The sequence below is a fragment of the Lynx canadensis genome, chromosome B1 (genome assembly GCF_007474595.2).
Source record: "Lynx canadensis isolate LIC74 chromosome B1, mLynCan4.pri.v2, whole genome shotgun sequence".
NCBI lineage: Eukaryota > Metazoa > Chordata > Mammalia > Carnivora > Felidae > Lynx > Lynx canadensis.
The window spans coordinates 173,889,820-173,917,019 of NC_044306.2; the positions used below are offsets into that span (position 1 = coordinate 173,889,820).

The window sequence follows — 27,200 nt, forward strand, 5'->3', positions numbered from 1 at the left end:
TCTTAAGAAGTGTGAGAGATATGGGGGCGCCTGGGTGGCGCAGTCGGTTAAGCGTCCGACTTCAGCCAGGTCACGATCTCGCAGTCTGTGAGTTCGAGCCCCGCGTCGGGCTCTGGGCTGATGGCTCAGAGCCTGGAGCCTGTTTCCGGTTCTGTGTCTCCCTCTCTCTCTGCCCCTCCCCCATTCATGCTCTGTCTCTCTCTGTCCAAAAATAAATAAACGTTGAAAAAAAAAAATTTAAGAAGTGTGAGAGATATGGTCTAGGAACCTGAAGATCCAGCTTCTGTCTTCTATCTTTAACCCGGACCACTCAGGATACCAATAGGGAATGCAAAACCAGCACTCACAGCAATAAACCTGTCTAGATTTAATGAGAACTGCCACTTGCCAAAGTAGTAAATTTAAACAGAATTCTAATTTATAGCATCCACCACTCTAATTTAGGAGTTACTATGTATACAGAACCATTACCATTGACTAGGATTATGATTGGGTCATGTATAGGACCAGGTAACAGGCTGTTTATGCATCCTAAAATGAATGGACCCTTGAAGGACAATCCATTTTGTGCATACACACAGGTCACTCTTGTCTCTAACAGTTTAACTTTTACATCTCTATGTAGGTGTTTTTACTATCACCTCAATTTGTCCTTCCCTGAACAGTCACTTCTTTCCTCGTAGGAACCCTAGAATTGATAACTTGCCCCCAATAAGTCTCCTAATCTCTTTAACCTGACAGCATTTAAAATATTGGGCAATAAGTATGCATTTGTGTGTGTTTGTGTGTGTGTGTGTGAACATGCTTTGCTCACGCATTCCTCAAAAAATTTGGTTTCTTTGCGCTTGTCACCATTCTGATCACTCACCCAGGCAGAATCCAACTTTCACATGGTATCTCCTGAGAAGGACGGGTCTGCTTTTGAACTCAGCAAATGCCATGTCATTCATACATGAAATATGGTGGGAGGATTATAGTTAATCACCTGCACTAATGCAAGCCAGTGTTCCATTGGGATGTAATGGTCATATGTTATACTTTTTGAGTTTGCAGTCAACTATCTCAGTGTAAAAGCACTGAAGTTTCCTGGAGAAACCTGATAGAGTGCCCCAAAGTTTGGGTTCAGCCTTCTCCCCAACCTCCTTCCCCTCTCCAAGCTGTGGTGTCGTGTAGTAAATGCCAGCCAGACATCATCTCATGTTATGCTAAGATAAAGTCCAGGCTCAAGGTAGCTGCTGAGAGATCAATAAGCCAGTATCTTAGTTTCAATTACATTTAAGGGGAGGGGGAGAGTAAAGAGGTTATTCCATTTTCCTTTAAACGAGAACTCTAAATCCCCATCAGAAACTATTTGTTGTTCCTGGGATGCTGAGGACATAGCAGTGTCCATGGACATGGCTTACTGAAGGCTTGAAAAATAATGTTTACCCAGAATTATTTAATGCTGTTACTGTCTTTCCCCCCAAGCTGTGAATCCTGATCTTGTACTTAAAAATGTAAAGTATTATACATTGTATCTTTTAATACAAGGCACTGAAAACCCTTGTTGGACGAAGGTGGGTGTCATAGACAAAAAAATATTCCAAGAATGCAGCAAGTTTGTGGATTCGTGATGGGTTGTCTACAAGTTTATGGTTTGAAGATTCCCTGTTGCAGAAGACTTTCCTACCAGAAAACCAGGGACATACCTTCAGAGCTAAGTTCACTCATTCAGTTCATCTTCCCATTAGATTGATTTTTCTTTCCCTGCATCAACAATTGCCTATCAAAGAACGATTCACTTTGAACTTTCTAAGTGATGTCTCTTACATGTCACATTGCTAAGTTTTGCTCTTAGGGGTCACTGTATGTATAGTAATCACATGATCTCACTTAATATTCTGATGGTTTTATTAACAAGTATATAATACATATATTGCATACTGTATATAGTATATGAGGACTGTACAGTACAAATTTATGTTCACAGTTTGACATGACAAAATGTCATTACTGAATTCCCATCGGACTACAGAGTAGAAACAGAGAAGGTACATTAAACATTCACATCTTTAGTAAGAAAGATTACCAAAATGTTTCAGTATTTGCAAGTATACTAACGCATGCTAAAAACCTTTACCCATTCAGTCTTATTAGCTTATAAAATATATTACACTTTATTAAAAATTTCTGCATAGTTTATACAAGTATTAAAGTACTGTAAATGTAATAATCCTGCTATAGTTGCAGGTATGGTTTAAGAGATGCTAAGCAGAAAGATTACTTTGACCCTCTAACACTAAGTACATAACAGCAAAAAAAAAAAAAAAAAGTGCTAGTATTTGTAAAACGTAATATTATTGTAGCCCTCGTTTAATGCATGTAAAATGGCTTTGTAAATGTATTATTTAAGTGAATTTGCGATCATTTAGAAACTGTTAACCTTGACCAAGAAGAGAATAAAGACAACTCTGAGCAACTTCATGTATAACAGCAATTCCTTCAAGATGACTGTATATTATCAAACCAAATTATTTAAAAATCTTAGATCTTTGAGATTGTCTTTAAAACAATCTAATCAGGAATGACGTGCAGATATACAGTATCAGCAATAAAGTCTTTCAAATTCCACATTAGTGCAACACTGATAGTGCAGATGGGTGTTTAATAAAATATACATTTACATCTACAGTTCCCTATAAATCTGTTCCAAGGCTCTTGAAACTTCCACGTATTTAGCATTTCCTTAGTTGAACACAGCTATGCTAACACATTCTCCATACCAGGTGATTTAGAACGTTAATGCCCATTTATGGTGTAGATTCACATTTTAGAACTCTAAAATATGATGGATTCAGCCTTAAACTTTCTGACTTCCCCAAGACGACACTTGGACAATAATCAAAAGAAACTCTAACAGAATTTATACAACACTAACCTCATGTTTACAGATCATTCGCATCAATTTAAAATATTGCAATTAAAACCACCTTTGATAGTAACATGGCACATCGTTAAAACCACATGTTGAAGGGCATCTTATCCTGTATTTGAGGTCTTCCACAATAACAGCTAAAAATGTCTAAGAGACTAAATTTCTCAACTATCATAGTAAATACAAATATATATATAAAAAAGAAAAATTTGGTTAAGAGCCAATTGGTAACTAAAGTATGCAGACCAGCATGGGAACAGAGAATGGCTTCTCTGGGTTGCCTTTTCTTTCAGAGTTAAAATGGATCTGTTAATGAACTGTTACCACAATCTAAGCAAACTGAATAGTCATGTAATAGTCTTTGCAGGGTCTTGCTTGCTCTTTTGAACAAAATTTAAATATGCCATAACAAACACATCAGATTTCATGAGAACCTACGAAGCTTTCTATTAACTGGACTCTCACACTCAAAGCTAATTATTCAAAGATGATCAACTCTACCCTTTCTTGCCTTTTTTCCCCCCTACCTTCTATATGGGTTGGAACACATAATCTGGTTATCTCCATTAAACAAAAAAGTTCCTTGCATTCCAACTTGATTCTTCAGTGTGTTGTACAAGAATCACTTCTAGAAACAAACACTTTGGCATGAATGTGACAAAGCATTTACAGTACAGACAATACCTACTTTCCCAAGAGCCATTTTTATCTTTCAATTCAGGTCATAGTTGCAACAACACAAACAAACAAAAAAAAAAAGCCCAATTAGGATGTTTTAATATTCTAAACAAATTCTGCAGTGCTTACAAAAAAAAAAAAAAAAGAGAGAGAGAATCACAACCAAGTGCCAAGAAGGTAACAAATTACTTTGTGTCTCTCCACATTTCCTTTCAGCTGGTTCAGAGGGCTGATGAGTGGGATCTCTTAGGTGCACAGTCCCTACAACTAACTTTTATTAACATAGCGCCGTCAAAGTAAGCTCCCCACGTGATTTGCAGGCCTCCAGAATCACTCATTCACTGATGTTTTAAAAACAGTTGAACAATGTATTCCTCCCAGTTAAGGTTGTGTTGGATCCTGAGTCGCGCCTGGGCTGAATCTTCAGGATTCCATTCTCTCTTCTCTTCCATCCTTTATCGAGGGGTGAAGGCGCATTTCGTTGTATGCACCCACATTTGGCCACCGTCGCCCACTTTCTTCAAATTGAGGACCAATGACATTTCTATGCATGAATTATTTTTATTGGCATTTAGACTATGGTGCTCAAAAGCCAGCTTTTGAAAACAAAAACAAAAACAAAAAACTTCCCCCAAATAATGGCGCTATTTATCTTTAACATAAACACGAGTCATTTTCAGCTTCTTCTGACGGGATACTTGACAATGATTGATTTCCAGCTCCTCAACAGTAAATGCTTGGGAATTTTTGAGCTATTAATATGCGAATCCCTGAACTGTGGTTTTCTTTATTTTTCAGAAATCTGTCCCCCGAATGAAGGTATGTGTGCTTCACAACTAGGTATATTTACAAATAGTGTCACTCGGGTCTTAAATTGAATGAATCTACTACAGCGTTAGCAGATCCTTATTTATGATATGTATCACAAACACAAATGGCGGCCACCTTGGCACCTTACAGTTCACACAGAAGAGCTTCTGTATAAAAGCTGTATGATTCATTTGATATGGGAATACGGTTACTGCTCAATGTTTTCCCTGTTTGCAAAAAACCCTGTGAGTAGGTTGGGTAAAAGAAAGGCCATCATCCATACTCTTATCTGAAAGATTTTTCTTACCATTACTGGGCAAATATTTTTGTGTCCCTACTATCAAATGCTTGATGATCCACATTAAGGACATCAGAGGAATGGAGACAGGTGCACGGACAACCCCATCAGCATCTGGCTCTGCTTCTGCACAGCCAAACACAGAGACGGCCGCTCTGGGAGAGCACTGCACAGCTAACCACACGATGAAACCTCACTGAACGAAAAGCCCCAGCCCAGGAGGAATGGCCGGCTTCCTCCTTTGCCCCCGCTGCTTCTCCCCTGATGAATGCCCCTTCGTTCAGGCTCTGTGCCATCCAAGTATAGCATCCAGCCTTTAACTGGCAGACATCACCGACCTAAATCAGCAACTCTGGCTCACCTCCAGGGGTGGAGAGGCCTCCTTACTAGCTGCAGGCACAAAGGAGTATAAGGGACTTAATTTAGATGAAGTGATAAATCCAAGTTGACAAGCAGGATTTGTGAAGGACAATGGACGAGTTGACCGTCCTACCTGAAATCTTGCTGCACTTCTAGTTAATCTGAGGAAAGGGTCCACCCTTCTTGCTGGCGAGCACAAAATACGATCACAGGGCACAGAGGTATGAACGTCCCTGGCAAGGACTAGCAGGCTGGATACTGTATTTCTAATACATTTACTTTGACATTCTTTTGAGAAATACATGGAGGAACCGACAATTGGTTATTTTAAGTTTACATGTTCCCTTGTTCTCATTACATTAAACGTATCTGTAAGAAGGGTTTGCTTAGCATCCCCGGAAAAAAAAAAAAAAAAAAAAAAAGTGTTCACATTCTTTAGGTCTGACCCGTGGTAAGGAGAGGAGGATTAGAGAATATCTACTACTGACCATATGGAAGCTTGAATGATATAAATTCAGAGATTCAGGCCAGCTGAATCAAAATTAAAACGTACATGTAAAAAATGAGTTAGATAATGGGAAGGAGGACAGAGAGAGAGAGAGAGCCGGGAGAACGGGGAGCCACGTTGAGGCAGGGGACGGAGGCATTCAAACTAGCATGTGGCGTTTCCTATGTAGGGCAAGGTGGTCAGAACGGGAGAAGCTTCGGTCACAGTCTGGGCACTGGAAAGGTTTGATTCCAGTGTGTTTTCGGAAATGTCTTGTTAGTTCATCAGACCGAGCAAACTTCCATGTGCATCCTTCCCAAGTACATTTGTAGGGTTTTTCTCCTGCAAAAAGGAAAAACGAAAAGAGCTTATTTTTTTTCTGAGGGCAAAAGGCTATTAATTAGTAAAAATAGTGAAGCTAAGATTTTTGAGCTAAAACTCTTGGCAAATAGTATCTCCAAGGTAAGTTCATCTAAAAAAAAAAAAAAGTGGGCAGCGGAGAAGGATGGGATTTTAAGAGTTCTTAAAGTATAAAGCCACTGAAATCCATTCTGAGGAGCTAGCAAATAATTTTGGTTTTGCCCTCAAGGGTAGGGATGGGTACCTTAGGAAACAGCTGGTGATCTGTATTTGTTTATCTCCAAGTCTTAAAGCTACCGAGGTGCTTAGTTATATGCGGTGCTAGCGTTTGTGGGATTTTTCTCACTCTTTCAACAGTTTCCTAAAAATGAGAAGCCTCTATCAACCAAAAAATCTGGCAGCGATTTCAACATCTTCTCTTTTGTTTCATCGACTGCAATTATGCCTAAGTATAATGCTCTAATTCAGACATACTAAAAACACAGTAATTCCTTCCTGCCCTGTCAGAAGCCCGGTTTCTCCAGCCCTGTCCTGTGGGATAATGGTAACAGGCAGCTGAGGAACAGGAGACCCTTGGGGGAAATCTTAGGGAGAGCTAGTACGAAGGCCCTTACAAATGAAAAGTATTGTTCGTGGCAATCTTACATGTTAATGGGCAAATGGGCATCACCACAAATTAATTCCCATTTACTATCACTTGTTCTCTAGACATTTTAAGGATTGACATCCCTTGGTATTTCAATGAGATATTCAGAACTGTACTGTCTGCTTTGCTTCACTGAATATAAACGCTGAGGTATGTTTCCTGCATCTAAATTCTTACTCAAATATTCAATGTCTTTTTAATCTTAGGTTGGAAATTTGTAATGTCTACCTGTAGGGTCCCATTAATGCCCTGGGGATGCTTTTACTAGTTTTCTTGGCATTGCTGATTGGATGTTGCTCTGAACACAAGGCTATCGCCCTCAGTTCCCTCTGTAATTATACCGCGACAAAGCCCAAGAACTCAGTGGTACACAAGCCGACTTCCCCTCTGCTTTCTCTCTCCCGGGGTGTCACTGAAAACTTTACTTCCACACCACCAGCACTTTCCTTCCCCTTTCTCTTCCAAATCCCAAATTCTCCCTTTTTGTAAACATTCCCAATACAAATGACTCACAGAAGGCTCAAAAACAAACAAACAAACTACATGCTGAGTTAAGGAAACGTACACGGGGACCACTGCTGTTATACTAGAATTTCACACTGAAGGGTTTGAGGTTAGGTCAGATGAGGCCTATTATAAACATTAAGGACCAATACTGACTGCAATTAATCAGGCGGTGTAAATCGTTTGTGTATGGGTTCCTTAAGATGTTTTGCTTACAAAATGTTCAAGAGCAAACGCAACAGTTTTATGTTTTCTTCACCCATATGATGAGTTTTGGTAAGATCCGGCTGCATGGTCGATAGTCAATACTGGACAGAATAAAAAAGACCCTAGGACAAATACGCAGGCAACAACACAGAAGTTCCCTCAGTTTTAGGAAGACACAAATCACCCAAATATCTTTACTTTTCTTTCTTTCAACAAGTCTTCCATTTGAATTCCACTTCTGTAAACTGCTACATTTGTTTGTTCTGCATAAAAAACTGGGTTTTGCCATTGTGAATCCGATGATGGGCAACACTGATTAAATGATGGCCCATATGAAGGCCACATCCTTGATGAGACAGGCCCATGGTTAAGAGTACTTTTCTCTCTGCTCCCGCAGCCTTTCCATCCCTCTCTCTGTCCCTTAAACGCAGAGTACAGAACTCCACTGTTACAGAATTAACCTTTAATCTACTGTAACTTATTACAAAAATAAACCCTTCATCACAAGGCTCATTTTTCACGATGAGCAGAGACATCTGTAGACAACTCTGCTAACTTTCAAGACGCCTGGAACAATTTCAGTATAATAACCTCTGAGAGCTAGAACGTTTGTTCTTGACGTTCCATTTTAATATTTCTTAAGAAGCAAGATGGAGTGAGTCTTATATTCCCGATACCTGTGTGTGTTCTTCTGTGCGCTTTCAAGTGGGAGCTTTTAGTATACACCTTGTTGCATCCGTCATAGTCACACCTGTGTATCCTCCGCTTCCTCTGGGTGTCCGGAGATTCCACAGGTAAAGGTCTCTTCCCCGGTTGCACTATGACTGAAGGGTGATTCCTATGAAAGCCAATGTTAAACGTAAAACATTGAGTGAAAGGCTCTTCCTTTTCTTCCGTCTACCAAAGGCATTAACGACACTAGGCAAAAACAAACAAACAAAAAAACCCAACGAAATAAATAAAAGGAAATTAGCGGATCAACCCAAGAAGCACTGCTATATTCATTCAACAAACATTGAGTGAGCACCTACCATGAGCCAGGCACTGTGCTTGGCACCCGGACACAAAGATGAATAAAAACAGGGTTCCTGCCCTCGAGGAGCTCACACTCTAGGGGGAGACAGACATGTAGATAAGTAATGACAGTAAGAAGGGTTAGGTGCTATGCTAGAGGGAGATGGAGGAGCTAGGAGAGTCTCTTTCCCTCAGTAAAAAGTTGCCTATTTATAGTAGCTTGTGGCACTAAGTGATGCTCAGCACTGCGAATGTCTTTTCGCAGGCTGTCCTGATTTTCATCACTGTCCTTTAGGGAAAAATGAAAAAGGTCGAATTCCCAAATCTCAGGCAATGCCTACTGTATCTACATTTTATCCTTTACCTAATTGGCATTTCGCTTCTCTCAAAGATGACCAATTCACATTTGAGTTTCAAATTCTGGCCCTTCAAAAAAAAAAAAAAAAAAAACAGAAAGAAAAAGAAAATAATAATGATAATAACAGCACTGCTGTTTTCACCACCTCAAACCTTTACTGGTACTGTTATTCCTGCCTGAGGGAGAATTTGGGTGCAGCGCTAGCAGTCAGGCAAGGAAGTGTCTCAGTCCTGACAATGGCTCCCAAGTGCAGCCCCGGGCTCTCACGGGACCTGGCGTCTCCCTGCCTTCCTGCGGCCGCTCACCCAGACCCACTCCTGCGTCGGCTCACCTTTCCAGGGTGGGTTTGAAATCAAATCATGTCCAACACCATTGCTCTAAACTTTCTCTTTTTCTCAAGGAATCTGGTGGAGAGAAGAGGCAGATGGGGAAGAGCTGGGGAAAGTCTGTAAAGCTTTCTCAGGCTTCCTCTGCTGATTAATGTCAGTAATTAAAAAATTCTAATCTATTCATTTGCCTTCCTAACGACTAATTACTTGATACATTACAAGCTGACGGAACTGGCCTCCAACAGTAATGAAAGACTCGTCTTATAAATTTGAATCCAAAGTTCTTAAAATGTTCCAAATAACCCATGAATTTTCTGTACAAGCGTGGACGAGGAGAGAGGGAATCTGATGAGCGTAAATGCTCAAGCTTGTGAGATTCAAAAAGGATGATAAAATTTCGCCATAAAAATCAAAAGGGAGCTCCTGAAATGAAACTTGCTTTTATCTTGGTAAAAATCTGAATACATGTTCCTTATCAGTAACTTTTCCAGGCATGCTAAGAAGTAAGTGGAAAAAGACTAAAAGGGGCATTGATTTTAAGTGATTTTACTTATTCCTCACATCTATTAGTAGCAAAGAAAACTGTCAGTTTTGAGTATCACTTTACCTTCCTACCTTGATGTTTAGTGGGAGCAATACAGAAGGATAAAATAGCCAAGTTCAGATACATGGAAAAGTGAACATGAACTAGTGGGGGAGGGCAGGGGGACAAGGACTTCAATTATATAGATGTACAAACAGAGAAAATAGAGAAGTGACAGGTCTATGGACACGTTGCGTTTATAAAGCTAAATTATTAATTTAAAATCCTTCAACAAAAAGAAGAGTTGTCAGTTTATTTTATTTCTAACTTTCAACCTTAATGCCTTTGATTGAAACGTTTCATCTTCATTAAGAAAACTTCAGGAAATAAAATGCTGGGGGAAAAAGCTGAATGGTTGGTTAATTTGTATCTCCTATGCCTCTGGGATACTGAGGGAGTATCCCAGGTGGCTTTGGAAGTCTCTCCCAATTATTAGATTTTATGGGCTGGGAATGTGTCTAACAGTTTCTGTGCACTGGTTTTGCCTGCCTTTTCCAGCTCATTTTGCATACAAAGGTACATTACAAGGCTGTGTGCTCCAACATCAAATCCCAGCTCTGTCACTGCGAGTCCCTGTGACCCCGGGCAAGGTATTCTCCCTGTGCCTCTCTGTAGAATGGGGACGATGATAATAATGTGATCCTAGAAAGTTGTGGGTAATGTATACAACACGCTGAAGGATAACATCTGTTCCAGATGTAAATCTACTAAATATTATGGTTAATTACTGTTACTATTTTGAGGTTCAGGAACCCAATTGCAAACTTTGCGCCTACGGCTGTTGAATCTCGTGAAGAGCTCTTTTGGGATGTCCCCACACCACAAAGGGAAATCTCTGCTCAAGCTGACATCTACCTTGAAAGGTGGCATCATTCACGCCCCATTTCTAAAGAGCCAGATACTGGTGCAGGCAGGGGTTGGAGGGCAGGGTCTATAGAACTCACTCTTTCTGTACTCCCCACTTTTAAAGACGCTGTTTGGGATCCTTACAACCAAGAAATAAGAACGGCTATTACGTAGCAGATACCTGGTCATTGTTTTGAGTTAAGCCGACCCCCTCTTAAGTTTGCTAGAAGTCACACACAATTACATGGGGGAAATCTGACCCTCAAGCTCTTCACTCTAAATACACTTCACATATGTAAAGATACAAAAAAAAAAAAAAAAAAAAAAAAAAAAAGGAAGCTGATAGCCATTTGAGTGCCTTTAAAAATAATTCTAAAGCTGTAACTCTATGTCCAAGCAAATGGGTTTCCAAACTGCACTTTGTATTCCACCTTTGGCAAGGAAGGGTTTCAGAAGGCAAATATTATCGGGCCTGCCTCACTGCAATGGGACTAGGCACTTGGTTTCAATCGATTCTTTCCTGGCTAGCTGGTTTCCTATGTGGGCTGCTACTGGGCACACTCCAAGACATTACTTAATCACATCTGTGAGAGAACTGCTTAAAGACTACACGTCCCAGTTGTGGCTAATCTGTTGAATTTCTTGAGGAGCAAAATGCATTCTTGGGTCAGCATTAACATAAGCATATTACTCATTAATCATTAAAAGCCACTGAGCTTGAGATCGTCAAAAGAATCTTAACTTAAAATGAGAAAAAATATTTTCTTTCAGTAGCAGAATACAGCCTTCAAGTATTTTTCTTCTGTAATGTTTTACAATGTAATTCATAATAACCTCGACTTTGGAATAACCCTTCTTCAGTCAATGGATTCCTCTCTCTTGGGCACGTGGCTTTACTTAGTTTTACAGCATCTTTTTCATCACCTGTGCAGGAACAATGACACGTGCAAGTCACGTTGCCAGTTAACTTGCCAGAGACACCTGGCATCATAAAAAAAAAAAAAAAAAAAAAAAAAAGGAGGTAACTCAGTCTAGAAGATGTGTCTATTTTGGCTAGTCCTTCTGTGTTCCCTTTCACCTGAGAGCAGGGGTGGGATGCACTGGTTAGATATGGACAACGTGGCAGGAAGAGCAGTCATCTGGTGACAGGAGGTCAAACCCAGGCCCCCCTGCTGTTCACAGTATGATTATAAGGCGAGTTATCTCATGTCTTGGCTCATCAGTTCTCCATTTGCTCTGACTCCCACATGCTTGTTATGGGGGAATGAAATAACTCCTTTGAAAACATCTGGGAAAGTTTCATGGGGGGCGGGGGCATTATGCAATTGTGAAAGGTAATAATGTACAAGTCCATCAGACACACTCTCTCCCTGCTGATGTGGCTGGTCATAGGATTCCATTCTCTTCTTCGCCTATCAGGGAGTAAAGGCCAACTACCTCCTCCCCCCAAATAACTACGATTTGGTACAATGGGCAATTAACGTGACCTACTACGAAGGCACCTACTTGGGTTGACTGTGGATAGAACTAGAATATGTTTTAAGTTCCAGAAAATAGCTGTTTGAAAGCCAGAGAATTCACATTCTGTTGCAGAATTAACTGTGTAAGGGAGAGGGGAAAAGATGACGTAGAAAGGTGGGCAGAACATTGTTTCAAGTTGGAAAAAAGTGATATGGGAGAAAGAAGATGGAAGGGTCCCGGAGGAAACAATAACTGTTGCCTTTGTACTAGGAAGCTGGTCATTAAATCCAACCTTGAAAGAGCCATAACACAAGACAATTACAAGAAAAATAATTATAATCAATAATGCAAATAAAGAGGAAACAAGGCAAGATTAAGTGACAAGCCCAAGGTCATACATATGGTGGAGAGCAGAGCTGGGATCCAAGATGTCCAATCCAAAGGTCACCTTCTTAGCTACTACAAACACAGCCTCCAGTGTAATCACTGGTAGAAGGCAAGGATATCTATTGTTGCAAATCCCATCAATGATGCCATTTAACTTGTGTATGACGCCACCACATTATAGCGAGTTAGACCTAACACAAACTACAGTTCAGTGCTTGGATGTAGACTGATACAGAAACCTTCCTACTGGACGGCAGTTCTGAAGCAGACTGAACATTCCAAGGGCAGATGTGATTTTCAAACACCAGAGATAGCGGGTGGGTTACTCCAATGCTTAACTTCTCTGAGCTACATGGGCAACTTTCTGTTGCCACCACTATTCCCAGGCCTTTTTTGGAGTGACTCCTTTGGGCTTGTGATGCCCCTTCGTAGAAACAGTATTAGAAGTGACAATTGGAAGGACGATGTATGTCCTATAAAGTTTTCATGATCCAACCTTAAGTAGACTATCTGGAATACCAAATTCAATCCATATGGGGATTAAGATTATGGGAAACCTGTGTACAGTCTGGAAGGATTTAAAAAAAAAAGAATAAAAATGATTTACATGACAAGGTGGCAAAATCACGAGTGACCGATTTACTGCAAACTTGACGTAAATGTTATAAGACAGTCCATATAGTGGGACACATTGTCTTCGGAGATTTTCCCGTTTTCCCAGTGGCGGCCCCCTACTGCGAGGTGTCCCTGGCAATCCACACCACACCCTGAGTTGGAAGTCTGCACTTCCATTCCAGGTCCCAAGATGCACGCTGCTACGCCAATGTCGGGTAGACCTGAACATACTTACTCTTGCAACAGTGCTTGCGGGGGGGACACTGAGTTCATTAAAGGGGGTGACATTTCTTCAGGATAATAATCTGTCCTCTGTGGTTCAATCCCAGGTTCTATTTTAATTTTTTTCTGTAATATAGGCTTCTCATAGGATTCAATTACAGGTACTAAAAAATAAAAATAGAAAAGTCACTCCATGTACAATTTACCAATTTCAGCTTTTAAAAGTTTAGTGCACAGCTTCTACCTACAACGCTGATGTGTGGAGTATCTGTTTGCCTTTAGCAAAATTATGGCGGAAACAAATCTGCGGGGTGTGTTTCCCCTGACAACCACTCTGGCAGCAAGTGGCATGCATAGGAAGCTGGACTTTGAGCACATCAGCCCCCAAATGGTTCTTCCTTAGGAATTTGCGTTATCACCTCTTAACCCCATAGTCTTCTGCCTCCAAACAGCCAGTAAACGAGGCGGCTTTTAGTAACCTTCAGTTATCACCATGATCAAAGGCATTTATTAAATTAATGTCTTTTTTGGTTGGCATTCAATGAAGCAAAATATAAAGTTGGGATCTTTAGTATCTCAAAGTTGACAATTACGCAGTAAAAGTAACCATTTCATGGCATTCATTAAACAGCCTGATTCTTGGGAGCTCTTCCAGTATCAACACTTGCCCCCCCTCCCCCAACAAAAGGAAACGCCTCAGGCGGGCAGGCTCTAAGGGGAATGGCTCCTTGAAGAGTACAGGGGCGCTGTCGCTGCCTCCTCTGTGGCCCCCGCAGAGCCGGTGGGCGCAGACCCCAATGCTAGGCGGGAGCCGCGGAGCTGTCCCCAGTGGCGGTTACCTTGCATGCTGCTATTTGAGTTTTCCATCTCCTCCGACAAGGAGACCATGAGCGGCTGCTGGAGGTGGCTGGTGTACATGAAGGGGACCGGCTGCACCACGACGGGCTGGATGACGGGCAGGATCCCGGGGCTGCGGATGCCGTGCCGGGACAGGGCGGCGGCCATCACCGGGGGCATGGACAGCGGCACGCCGAAGGGCTGCACGCCCGGGGGAGGCGGCGAGTACTTCTTCATCGGTGGGCTGGAAGAAGGCATGCTCAGGCCAGGCGAGGCTCTCCGGTGCGAGGGCTGGAACTTCAGTGAGGAAGGAGAATTCCCCGCAGAGGGCGGCGAACTCCGCTTGTTCACGGTCAGGTCCACTGGCTCCATCTGCATCCCGTGAGACAGGGCCTCCGGGGTCTGGAAGAACTTATCAGGTAACGGCGTGGAGTAGATGACTCCGTACTTGTTGGGCTTCATTGACTCCATGTAATTAGATGGGTATGACTATTGGGAAGGAGAAACAGAAACGTACAAGCAGTGACACAGGTGCATTCGCCTGAAACATGAACTAAGACGAAAAGGTGCAAGAAGGTGCTCTCAGTTACATGGACCTCCAAAAGCGGTTTACATTTAGATACCGACCCTTGAAAACGTTAGGAGGGGGCTGGTCTAGTAAACTTTAAGGTTAACGGGATAACCGTGAAAAACCTCACATTTAATTCTAAGATGTTTCCCATGTCAAATGTTAAGGTTGAGGTTGACACCCGGCAAAATTCTGAAACAGGTTATAAACAGAAGACTCGTGGGCCTTTATCGGGAGAAGTTCCGTGTTGGGGTTCACCAACAACCAGCCAAGCCAATGAACCTTGTTGCTTTGCTGACGGGGCTTCTGGGTCGGCAGGAAATGCTCTCCATCCTTCACCTCAGCAGGGCATTTACAGTCTCACGACACACTTGTGTATAATATGGAGAAACAGCTGCACAGTAGTACCTTTGCGGGCAGGGGGCTTTAGCTGGTGACCAACCATGACTAGGGTGACCACAGTCCTGGTTTTCCTGGGATGGTCTGTGGTCTGGTTTTAGCAGTAATAGCCCTACATCCCAGGAGACACTACAGTCTCAGGCAATCAGGATGGTCAGTCATCCTCCCCACCTATATTTTGAAGGTCACCCACCACAGTGTAATCATATCCATGGCCCCAACGCATTCAATGGTCTTATTCCAACAGTTTGAATGAAGCTGAAGGTGACCTGATTTCCAAATTTGTGCGTGACACAGAACTATAAGAAACAGCTAATATGACACAAACAAGGTCCCGTGATGCTTGAAGTGACTTTGACTTGCACACAAACCAAGGTCCAGTGTCTGCACCTCTATACCTTGCTGCCACCTCATCAAAAGAGGATGATCAATGGTCTGTTTCCTCCAAAAAACTAAGGTCTGTCTTACAATTGACCTAATTTATCTTTAAATACCTTTCTCTCTTATGGATTCAGAATAATGGAATATTACCAACTTTAAATACAAATCAATCTTAATCATTGCATACTATGGGTGTGGTCCTTGGCCAGGGAATTCACTAGAGTTACTTTTAAAAAAAATGTTTTTTAAAGTTTATCTATTGATATTTTGAGAGAGAGAGAGAGAGAGAGAGAGAGGGAGAGAGAGAGCGCACCAGCTGGGGAGGGACACAGAGAGAGAGAATCCCAAGCAGTCTCCACACCATCAGTGCAGAGCCTGACACAGGGCTCAATCTCATGAACCATGAGATCACTGCCTGAGCTGAGATCAAGAGTCGGACACTTAAGCGACTGAGCCACCCAGGCACCCCTACAAGAATTACTTCTATTCCTTAACTAAACTTGAAAAAAAGTCTTTGTTGTTGGATGCTTTATAAAAAATTAAACTCAATATAAGCTATTTCCTTTACTCGTAGGTATTTTAGGGAAGCTGAAATTTTTAGTGATAACATGTCAAGTCCATCTGCAGAAAACTACTTGTATTTGAATATTGTATAGTGAAAGTGATCAGCCACATGCTATGCCTCTCTTCCAGCTCTAAAAGCCTATGCATTCCAGATTCTGAGGCAGTACCAGCTCATGACGCAACCAAGAAAACCCACGAATGGAGCTTAAATGCATGATAAATTTCTGGGCTACCCCAGTCCCCCAGTGGCCACTATTGTGAGTAATAAATAATTGTGGGTCAGCAGTGGTGTTTTTTGTTTTTTGTTTTTTTTAACTGGGATTACTACCGAGATCACATCCTTTCCTTTCTGGGACTCCACAAGTGAAATCTCCACCTGGCTATGCATCAGAATCCCCAGAGCTGCTTCTAAAACTCCCTTCTCCTGGGCAGCATGGGACCTGGCAGTATTTATCTTTATCTGCTTTTGAAGTCAGTTTCTCATCGTTAAGATTATGTGTTTTGTTCTTCTGTCCCTTCTTTATCCCTGCCAAAGCAATCTCTGTAATCTCGTAGAGCAGTGATTCTTGCAGTATGGTGCACGTCTCTCTGGGGGTACCGAAGATACTTCGAGAATACACAAAAAATACACAGTGCTTTAAAATGGTTACGTGTTTATTTAAATGCGCAAGAAAAAAAAACTTTTTTTTACAGTAGTGATATAAACTTCCTTTTCAGAAAAAATTTATTACGTTAAAAAAGCAATTCTACAAAAAAGAGGGCAAGAAAAATTACTAAATATTAGAAGTGCAGGTGCCATGAGGATATGGCAAAACTTGTCAAGGTGACATTGAACACCCGTATCCTAGGAGGTCGTGAGGTTAAAATTAAAATTGGATTCAATGAGATAAGGAGCTTAACACACACTGTGGTGCTCGAAGTCCCTTCTCTTTCTAGACAAGGAGTTGCACTATAATGGATTTGAACTTCCCAATCAGGGCTTCTCAAACTTTACTGTGCACGAAGTCACCAGACGATCTTGTTAAAATGCAGATTCTGAATTTCTGGGGAGTGGCCCTAGGTGCATAGACCCCTTTTGAACAGCACAGCTGTAAATGATAAAGAGATACAGAATAAAACCACTAATTTCTAGTATGAAAATTTGGTAAATCATTCAAATACAATTTAAAAGGGGAAAGAATTTTCACTGATAATACTGCTTAAAAACAAGGATGTGGAAGGATATACAATCAGGAAATGCAAAATATGTAAGTGGTTGTCTTTAAAGACAGCTTTGAGTTAGGTATCAAGAATCAAAAGGGGAAAGGATCAAAAGGGTTCTTTAGAACCAGGCACACATAAGTCCACCAAAGGTGAGAGACCCAAACATGCAGCCATAATAATATTAAATACATTTACATTTAAATATTAAAATAAAGAACATTAAGAGGCACAGATTCACTAACAGAAAAAAAAAAAAAGAAAAGAAAACAAATTCTAGTATGTACAATAAGGGTTTGAAGACATAATTAAATACAGGGGGGAAACGACTTCTTCTGGTTCTCAAGGTTAACATGCCTTCTATAAATCTCAAAAGGGCAAAAGTTCTGGTGCTAGAAACAAAAATTTAGGAAGTGGAAAGCATTTTCCCAATTGTTTCTACTCACCAAAATGTAGCTGCTCCCATATTTTCAGCCCTATTCTTCAAAGACCTCCCTATGACCTAGATTTTAATGCCAAGTTATTGGCAGTTAAATAGAAAGCAAAATGAGGACACACTTTTATTGCTGTCATTGCTGGGTTTTTTCTAACTGTGAGGTGAGTTTAAGGAAAGTAGGAATTTAGAACCTGGGAGATTTGCAGATTTAATAATATTCTCAGGTTTCTCAAGCCATAAAAAAAAAGAGAAAGCCATACATAAAGCCCAGTTTTAGAAACATGATGCACATTTCTGCTGAGTATGCTCTCCAGTGAATGCCCCCCCACTCCGTCCCCCATTCCGATGTGATGGGCGGTGTTTGCAAGGCTATGGGGCCAAAAGGAGGAGGGTACACATTTGGATACACAACAGAGTACACAATTAACTATCTTCAGTCTGACTGCCTTGTAAAAGGGTTAAGAAATGTGGTTTCTCAAACCATCTCACTAGAAAATTCCTTAGCAATGTTCATCAGAACCTTCTATAGGACGTGTGTGCTTTAGTTATTTGGGTGGAGGACACAAGCTACTACAATCAGCCTGCAGCAGTCTGGTTCTCCACAGCCTAAGGACCCATCCAGGGCTTGCTGCGGGTGTGTGCTTTAACTGAGTACACCCTGGTAATAGTTGCTTCTGCTCTGTTCCAGACCTTTGCAGTCTTCTAACAAAGCAGTGCAAATAAGTGCTGCCCTAGCACCAAATCCAAATAGGAGGCAAGTGCTGATGAAGTAGAAAAGGCTCCTCTGGCCACTGATGGAAACCCAATGCCCCAGTGCAGACTGCTTACCCAAGGATGCCTGATATGCTGGAGCAGAGCAGCCTGCAGACCAGACTCTGGCAAGGGTCTCTAGGACCTTCTGGCCCTCACTAGGGGTGGCCGTGGGTTGTACTTTCTGAGTTGTAACTGACATTCACGTGTTCAAGCCGCACACCACATGTAATTCATTTGAGGATCACTTCCTCTCATTAGAATGAGAGATGAGGGTCTGGCACGGGTGCTCACCAAACACTTGATGAATGAATGAAGTGAATTAATGCACCCTCTGAGCAAGTTTTTACTACTGTCAAGACCAAGGAAAGTATCAGTTCTTTTGATTCTCCAAAATAATGATTTTAATTGTGACGGGGATAAAGGCACAGGGTTTGGATGATTTTTCAAAGCTATCACTGTACTTAAGTGAGAATTTCAGTCATTTCTTGTTTTATGGGGAATGGTTTTGGTGAGTTTTCCATCCCAAGACAGTTTAAGTGGACTGTGCACGAAACATGGATGGAGTCTCTATTTCACTGCTCATTAATATGAAAAAAAAGAGTGAACATCCGTGACAGGGCAATGGCAAGTCAAAGGAATCTTCATACCAAGGGTGGGGTTCCCAGTGCAAGAAGGCGTGGTGCGTGTATAAACAGACACTCTGGAAACAGCAAATGTCATACCCTTCTATGCAAACAAAAGTAGAAAGCTCTCTTTCTACCAGGCTCAGAAAAGTCATGTGTTTCTGTTGGAACAGAACAGAGGCACTACTGATTTTAAGTACTTCTCAACCTGGAAGGAGTCTGTTAGAGGGACAATTTTCATTACAAGAAAAAAACAAAAAACAAACAAACAAACAAAAACAAAACACTTCCTTTCTTCAAAACTAATCTTCCTATAGGGATAAAATATGAAAATACTTTTTAAAACTTTGTCTTCTTTCTCACTTCCTGAATTAAATTAATTTTCAACCTTCTTTGAAAGTGTACTCAAATGCTTTCAAGAAAGCAATTTCTTTTACATGTGCATTCTATATTCACATGCTACCTCGTATTCTATATGTGATCATCTCCAATTTTACAAATTAAAAAGAAAAGAGGCTCCAGGAGCTGCTGGTGGTTTGCCAACATTGCATCGATAGTAAGTAGCAGAATACAGCACAGGGTGGGTTTCTACTCTGTTCCCCATTCTTGCAAATTTTAATAGGGCAATCCAAAAACTTAGTGTTTGCCTCCAAGCACAAGGTTTATTAGCAGAGGATGGCATTGAAGGCTTCTATTTCACTAAGAGAGAAATGACACTTCTTTACTTTCTCTAAACTGTAGCAAAATGCCAAATAGGTAATCAGCCTTCAGGTCAAAGGTGGAATTAAAAAAAAAAAAAAAAAGGAATAAAGGAATAATAAATTAGGTTTAGCACACTCCACCTACAGAGGCAGGAGAGATAAAATTTGAAGATTCCCGAGTGGAAACAAAAGCTTTTTATTTAACTTTGTTAACTAAAATAATAACAACATCCCACTCCCCAAATGTTTCCACTAACTGAGGTTTTGCTGAAGCAGGAAAAAGAAATTTCATTGTAAGGACTGACACTAACTTTTGGTGAAATGATCTAATTAAATTCTCTAAGTGCTAGCTGAAAGTTGAAAACTAGAGACCATTAATTGCAAATTTCCTTCTACATATTTTAACTTCATATATTTATATAAGTTACAGCATTATAAGTATAACTGTTACTTCAAATTCATTTTATTTCCTTTTTTTTCAGTCAAGTGCATTTCCTTACACTTAATTATCTCACACCAACTTAGCAATGTGAATCTTCATTTGAGCTTTAAATTGGCTCCTGAGCCATATTTTCATGCTTGATTAAAAGCATGGGAAGTATACTGAATATTAAATGCATCAAAGATGGTTCTGCATCATTTATAAAATTAATCATCTTCTCCAGTACTAAAAACCTATTCATATTTCAAGGATATAATTAATAGGGAAATTTTACACCTCAATTTTCCTCCAATGTGATCATGCAATAGTTTGGTGTAAGGGGTTGATGAATACGGGGACAGCACGAAATAACATCAGAAGTCAATTTACTTTTTTGATTAATGAAGTTCTCACTGCTCGGTTATTATCACATTCAGACACTTGGTTATCCAGTTATCATGCTGGAATGTAAATGTTATTTCCTTAAAGCCACTTGGACCTAACTTTTCATTGTACACAGTGGTAAACACTTCACTGGCTTAGTAATATCCATGGCAACTCAGTTCCAAGGGCCTCCGAGTGACCCCTGTGTCTTGTATAAACATTTTTGGCAGGAGCCTCGGCAGCCGATGCATAAGGATGATCTAATTTTGCAAGCGTGTCATTACCAACCTTCAGATACACAACGCAGGCCAAGTTTTTCCCCTTGTGACTATTTTCCAAGCCATGGAAGAAAAGAGCAAGGCACAGTGGGAGCACTGTCTTGTTACTTCATATTCACTCAACCAGATCACCGTAGGTGGACGCCACCCCCTGACTCGAAGTCCTTGGACCCCTTTCTGTCCTTGTCCGTGCCCCATGTTCACAGCACCAGGGTTGTACCTACAGAAACACCTGGCCAAACTCCTAGCCACCTGCGGGGAGAAGCATCTAGATGGGCCGGGCCCACAGAGGGCTAGCTTAGCACAAAGGTGTTGAAAGACACACGGAACAAGATTCCCTCCCAGCCAGACTCTCCCAAGTGGAAAGGAATCCCGTTCTCCCGGCCAAGTTCTCTCCTTCGCTAGCTTCTCCTCAGCCATCTCATACAGTCACAGCTCAGCATAGCTGCTGTCATAGGTTTTTAAGCAAATCTTTTTATTCTGAATGCATTTACATGCAGGAATGAGGACTTTTTTTTTTTTTAGGTTTCATCTTTTTAAATCAGCTCTGTGAAGGACATGCTGAACACCAAATGAGACAAACTGGAATATTTTTTTTCTTCCTGTATTAAAAAAAGGACATTCACAAACATTTTAAAGAAAATCTTCTTTCTATATAATTGGGGTGATCTTCAATAAAAAAAAAAAAAACCTCAAAATAATCATGTTCTTGATGCAGATTTCTTATAAAAGTACATTCAAAAATTGCTTCCTAACCATGATAAACATTGAGTACAGGATTTTTCTTCTTTTTCAATGTCCCCAGATCCACATTAATTTTTAAAAATCAGTCTGGCTGAACTTTTTTCGGCTGAAACCAATAATCCCGAGAGCCCAAACTAAAAAGCTGGTAACTGAGGAGTTTCTGTAAGTCTACTTCTGTCATGACCAGATTTGCCTATGACCCAAGTTCGGTGCGATCACACCCTGAGGAGCGTTGGGCACAGGTCTTGAGATGTGGATCTCATTTATACAAGGGCGCACGGTTGCTGGGGGGTATTTGCTCCACTTACTCCCTGAGGCTTTGAGAAAAGTTTGTTCACCAAATGCCTGTCAAATGATGAGTAACTTTAAGGAATAACACAACACACAATAATGTTCTTGCCACTTGGAATAGATAAGAAGAGGTGTTCAATTTTGGAAAACTTACCACGGAGACAGGGTCCATGGCCTCTTGCTTGACAGGGACTGGGTCAAACATGAGCATTCTTTTAGTTAAGCTTTCTAGGGTGCTCTGGTGTTTGGCCTAGAAAACAAAACAAGGTGTCCAAATAAATCCCAAGGTTACCTTAATATAAACCAGTAAAAATAAAACGTAATATTCCTCAAGCCCCTTCTCTGCTCCTTCCTCTCCCCTAGCCCCGGAATGGCTGGAATTTATTTTCCTTACCTATGAAAGATGCCATTTTACATAATTAAAACCAGATTCCATGGTCATAAGTAGATGAGAGCCAACTGGCATTTCTAACTCAAATACATAAACCCTGACATTTCTGGAACAATACGTACAGCCCCTTCTGAGCAACAAAGCTTGCTTAAGACTGCTGTACAACTCAACAGAAGTTCACATCACATATGAATGTGAAACATTTTTCCTTATGTTCATTACAGAAAACTCAAGAAAAAAACAAGACAACCAAAAGAAAACCTAGAACCAATCATCATTGATATCTTTGTTTTTATCCTTCCAAACTCTCTTTTTAAAAGGATTGTAATATGCATGCTCATAATTTCACTTGACAACTGACTGGGCAAATGTTTTTCAGTAAGTGTGGTTCCGTACCATCAAATTCCGTGTGCCACTGTGCGAACAGATCAGGTTATTTATATTATCCCCTTCTGTTGGGCAGTTAGGTTGCTTCTAAATTTTCGCCATTATGGATGGCAGTGTCTTCATACTCATGTCCTGCACATTCTTAAATGGGGTAAATTTTACGTAGGGGAATTCTTGGATGAGAAGCACGTATATTTTCCAAACCATTTGATGTATCATCCAGGAAAACTGCTCTACTATTCCCACAGATAAAATAGAACCCATTTCCCAACATGCCCACCTGCAATGTGTATTACCACTTAAAAAAATAAAAACTGCTAGTTTGTTTCAAAATGGCAAACTATTTATATTCGAAATTGATGTGATTATTCAAGTTGAATCTTCTCCATCTTTATGTAGCACCTGCATGTCTCCTGGAGTGAAATGCCTATATTCAGGTCTCGAGCTGCCCCCCCCAGCCCCCCTGCCCATTGTTTTCTAAGCACGTTTCACACATGAAGACTGTTAGTCTGTATTCACTCCAATTCCTCATTAGGAAATAAGCCAATCTTTAGCCTGATGTAAAGGAAATGTCCATCTTAATCTTGTCTGGCCTTACTCTTCTCTTCTACTGTTATGCTCCTATTATCCCTTCCCTCCTGTGTTCTGTACTGGTTCACTTCGGCACTAATCGACATCAAGCCAACCCCTTGCCCACAAGACAAGATATTCAGTCTGCTCAACATAGCTTTTGGAATCACTGCCTGGCTACTACCCAGATCTTCAAAAACCTGCTTCAGGCACCTACTATTCAAATTTGGTTTAAGGGTTCAGAGCTTTGGTTAAAGGCAAGATCTTTATTGGACCACTTTGGTTCGGGTCGAAAAGTGAATTAAGTTCTGGACTGCATTCTACCTGAAAAAGCTGCAGAAGTCTCTAGTTCTAGGTTACTTCCTGTATTTCCGTGTTAAAACTCCCCATTCCCACCCCAACTTCCACGACAGCGGTCCTGTAGTGCGTCATATCCATGCACGCTGCGTTATATACTAAGAAACCTTCACGTACAATTATAAAAGTAATACTGTGCATTCTTAGTGCTCCCTTGCTCTGTTGAAGAAACACTGTTCTGGGTCTCATGACAACACGTGAGTCTCATCGTTAACTCAACATAAGGCTCTGACTTCGAATTTTATTTTCCTGCATCACAGTATGTATTATAATCTGTGAACACAATTTGATACCAGGCTGCTCAAATCAATGGTGCTAATACCCTCTTATGTGTGCCAGCAAAAACAAACCCCAACAGCCAGTGAAAAATGGATGATTTCATAATGAAGGATGAAAACCCCTTTTGTGTTTTAGGATCTATTATTAACCAGTTCCCAGCCTCGCAGCTGCAGAGATGGATAGGGTTCTAAGAATCGCTGTCCAGTGCCTCGCAGTGGAAACAAAGGATGTGAGATCTCCTGCTTACATCAATGAGGTCAGGTAATTCAGCAGCCCTGACCCTTGGCTGGCCACCCCTCCCCCAAGCCTTTTAAATTTAATTTACTCTTAGGGATTCATCCACTCTACTAGAGGGCATCTCGATGAGAATCCTTCTAAATAAAAGCACTCTTCTTCTCAGGTGCACAGTGAAAAAGCCCTGTTCTCCGGATTCAAGCAGATGTGCCTGAGACCTGCCACAGGACAACCCTTCTCCCATGTTAAAATGTAGATGACCCCTCCTTTACCTGCAATGTTTTAGGAAGATCAAATGAAATTTAAAGCAAAACATAACTCTTTGTGCTGTGAACAGTTTCTACCAACAAATACGTACACAGGTTTTGGATACACATGCTGTATACATGATACTAAATCTGTTGGTTCCAACTTCTGGAGCAATGCCAAGTATTTGCCTCTTTGCTAAGAGACCTAGCCTTAGAGATCCGTCCCCTCCACCCTTAAAAAAACTCACACTGAATTTAGTTCAAAAGTGACTAGCTGCCTACATCCTGCCTGAGGTCACATGAGACCTTGTCACTTCCCAGCTGTACTACTGCAATAGCTTCCCAGCACGTGCACGCCTCAGGGTACCTTACCCTCTTGACTACCAGCTAAGAGCACACAATGGCATCAGGAGACGGACTCTGGGTCAAATTCTAATGCCACCATTTAGCTCATAAAGCCTTTAATGACGTTTCCTACTGCCCACAGCAGTGACGACCAAATCCATTTAGAAGTGAATGACACATTAGCCTACTATATCTCTTATCATTTCAAGACATTATACAAATCACTGGCATTTTCAATTTTTACCTTTTATCTAAATTTAAGGAAATTAATGTTTCATGAGACTTGTAATCAGGAGAAAAAAGTCTCGCAGAAAGCATGTGCCCTAATGAAACTGGTTTATCTTATTAAAAAATAATTGTAAAGGTATGCTTATTTGTTCAGAACTGTACCTCAAGAGTAACTCAATCGCCGGCCAAGGGCTACTTCTCATTATAGAAGTATTTCAGCTAGTAAATGAAAAATGAGTGGTAGAATTAGAATATCTCATTTTGAAACTCCTAGCTGACCAAGGCATCGCTGGACAATAAAAATCTGTGCAGAATTCGAGTATCACTGCAAACAGAAGGAAACTCACTCACCGTTCCATCTACATGTCTAACTAACACTCTGCTCCCAATTTGGTTGTTTCTAAAATGACTGACTATACTTTCAGTGGTAGCTACAGGATATGGAACATGAGAAGGTGAGGGACACACAAAGAAAACGGAACACTCTGAACTGTTCACAAGACAGCCCTTCCTGGGAGGGGCGGTGGGATGGGACAACTTCACACACATCTCTGTGCCAATTTTTAAATGTATTACTTCTATAATTAAAACTTTTAATAGAAACAACAGAGGGAAGGAAGCTAAGCTAGAAAGAAACCAAATTTAGGAAGAGAATCAAACACATTAACGCAAATCGGGCTTCTGTTTATTGATTTTCAGGAAAACTTATACTTTGTAACTACTGTACCTATCTCTGAAGAGACCACTTTTGCTACTGGCATTGACCTTGTCTTTGGATTTTGGTCTAGAATCGGAAGAATGACTGCAATGTCTCCAAGGTGCCTTCCGTAGAACTGAGAAGTAGTTTATGCACTGAAAGAATTAGAACTTAGTGGCTTTTGTTACACATGGGCACCTCATGTACCGGGGATACAGCCCTCCTTAGAAAAGAAGGCTAAGTAAAACGCAAATGCTGTTGGAAATCTAGTTCACCAACACTGACCGCAGTCTTAAGTAGAACCAGTAGGTGGCGCACTACAACAGGTATTAGAAGCCAAGGACGAAGGAAGTAAAATGTGTTTGCCAACCTCAGGGTCTTTAAACCTAGTGGGTTTTAAGCAGGCCCAGGAATTCTGGTAACCATTTTATGTAGGTATCCCAGAGATGAGGAGCCCCAAATGTGGTTCTGTTTTTTTCTAACAACTATTTTCCAATCATTAATACATTTCCATCTTAGCTGTATTTAACTTGCCAAAATCATTTTCCATAACTGGAACAATGTCATCTTCCCTGTTTTATTTTGCTGGGAAGGGCTGATACAACTGAATCTTCTCCCAAAAGGAAGAAAAAGATTTCCCTTCACTCTCTCTACTTACACTTTGGACATTTCAGAAGTCAAAATAAGGGCCAGATTTTTGCCAAAATGAAAGAATGTGTGATTTATGTATTAAAAAGCTTTGGTGAATCCATTTACATAGTTTCAGAAGCAATATAGTTCCATCTCACAGTCCTATCCAGTCCACCACCACCTCCCTACCCGACAGTTGCTTTACGAGGGTACAAATGAGGGACAGAGCCTAGAAACAAACACAGCTCTTAATGTAAGAGGTAGCTATGATGTCACCAAACTTCCTTTGAAAGTAGCTTGTCTAGAAGCTAGAGCAAGTTTTATTATAAAAACAATCTTATAAGTGATTGCCCTTTCCTTAGAAGCATGACAGAGACATAGAGAGAATGTGTGTGTGTGTCTGAAGCAAAGTTTCTTGTGATATAGCAAGATTTGCTTCTGACATTCTCCCTTCTGGGGCACTTTCCATATCTCTTTCCTCAGATCCTCAAAGGGTCCCTGCATTTTCCTACCCGGCTTGGAGTAATCTTTGTTTCCCAGCTGACCTCAGCAAGGTGTAGGGAGAAAAACAGTGAGACCAAAGCGAGACACCATCTGCAAGCACCTTAGCTCTCCCGAGTTTGGATGTAAAAGAGGAAGTGCACCGCCTTCCCTCACCCTTTACTCCCCAAAGGAACTGCAGGGGATAAAAGAAAAAAAAAACCCAAAAATTGTGTGTGTGTGTGTGTGTGTGTGTGTGTGTGCAATTCTTGATCAGGAGAAGAAAAAGGGCAGGCAGGCATCCTTGCAGCTGAAGTTCCTCTCAAAAGAAACACTTCTTTCTTCACTTCTGTACCCAAACTCTTCCATAGTTCCGGAAGAGTCAAATATTTAATGGCAGTGGCCGTGGCCAGGAGTACAGGGGGCCAGGCAACAGATGTGAGAAAGCATTTTTAAGTTGGAGGCTCCTTCCAGAACAGCCAGATGCTGGCACCTTCCTGGAACTGCCCCCCCCACCCCATTTTCATATTCCTGGTTGAGTTTCACCTACCTTTGTCTTCTATTGTTGGTTTGAAAGGAAAAAATTCCATGGAGTGTTTCTAAATCTTTGCCCCTCACAAATTAGATTTAGCTATTCTGCATCAAAATGTTTTGTAAATGGGAAAGAAGTTAATTATTTAGTTTTAGATTAAATA

General features: G+C 41.0%; 1 protein-coding gene across 3 annotated transcripts in view; it reads right to left on the minus strand.

Annotated features, from left to right (window-relative positions):
• Positions 1 to 1,872: 1,872 nt before the first annotated feature.
• Positions 1,873 to 27,200, minus strand: part of KLF3 (Kruppel like factor 3) — a 34,706-nt gene continuing 9,378 nt past the window's right edge. For all 3 annotated transcript variants that reach the window (XM_030314051.1, XM_030314052.1, XM_030314053.1), the window contains 5 exons: positions 21,814 to 21,909; positions 13,919 to 14,405; positions 13,093 to 13,243; positions 7,942 to 8,102; positions 1,873 to 5,889 (listed from right to left, as the gene is read on the minus strand). In XM_030314051.1, coding sequence (XP_030169911.1) covers positions 5,708 to 5,889; positions 7,942 to 8,102; positions 13,093 to 13,243; positions 13,919 to 14,405; positions 21,814 to 21,870 — 1,038 coding nt within the window. In that variant the 5' untranslated portion in view covers positions 21,871 to 21,909 and the 3' untranslated portion in view covers positions 1,873 to 5,707. The remainder of the gene's footprint in view (positions 5,890 to 7,941; positions 8,103 to 13,092; positions 13,244 to 13,918; positions 14,406 to 21,813; positions 21,910 to 27,200) is intronic.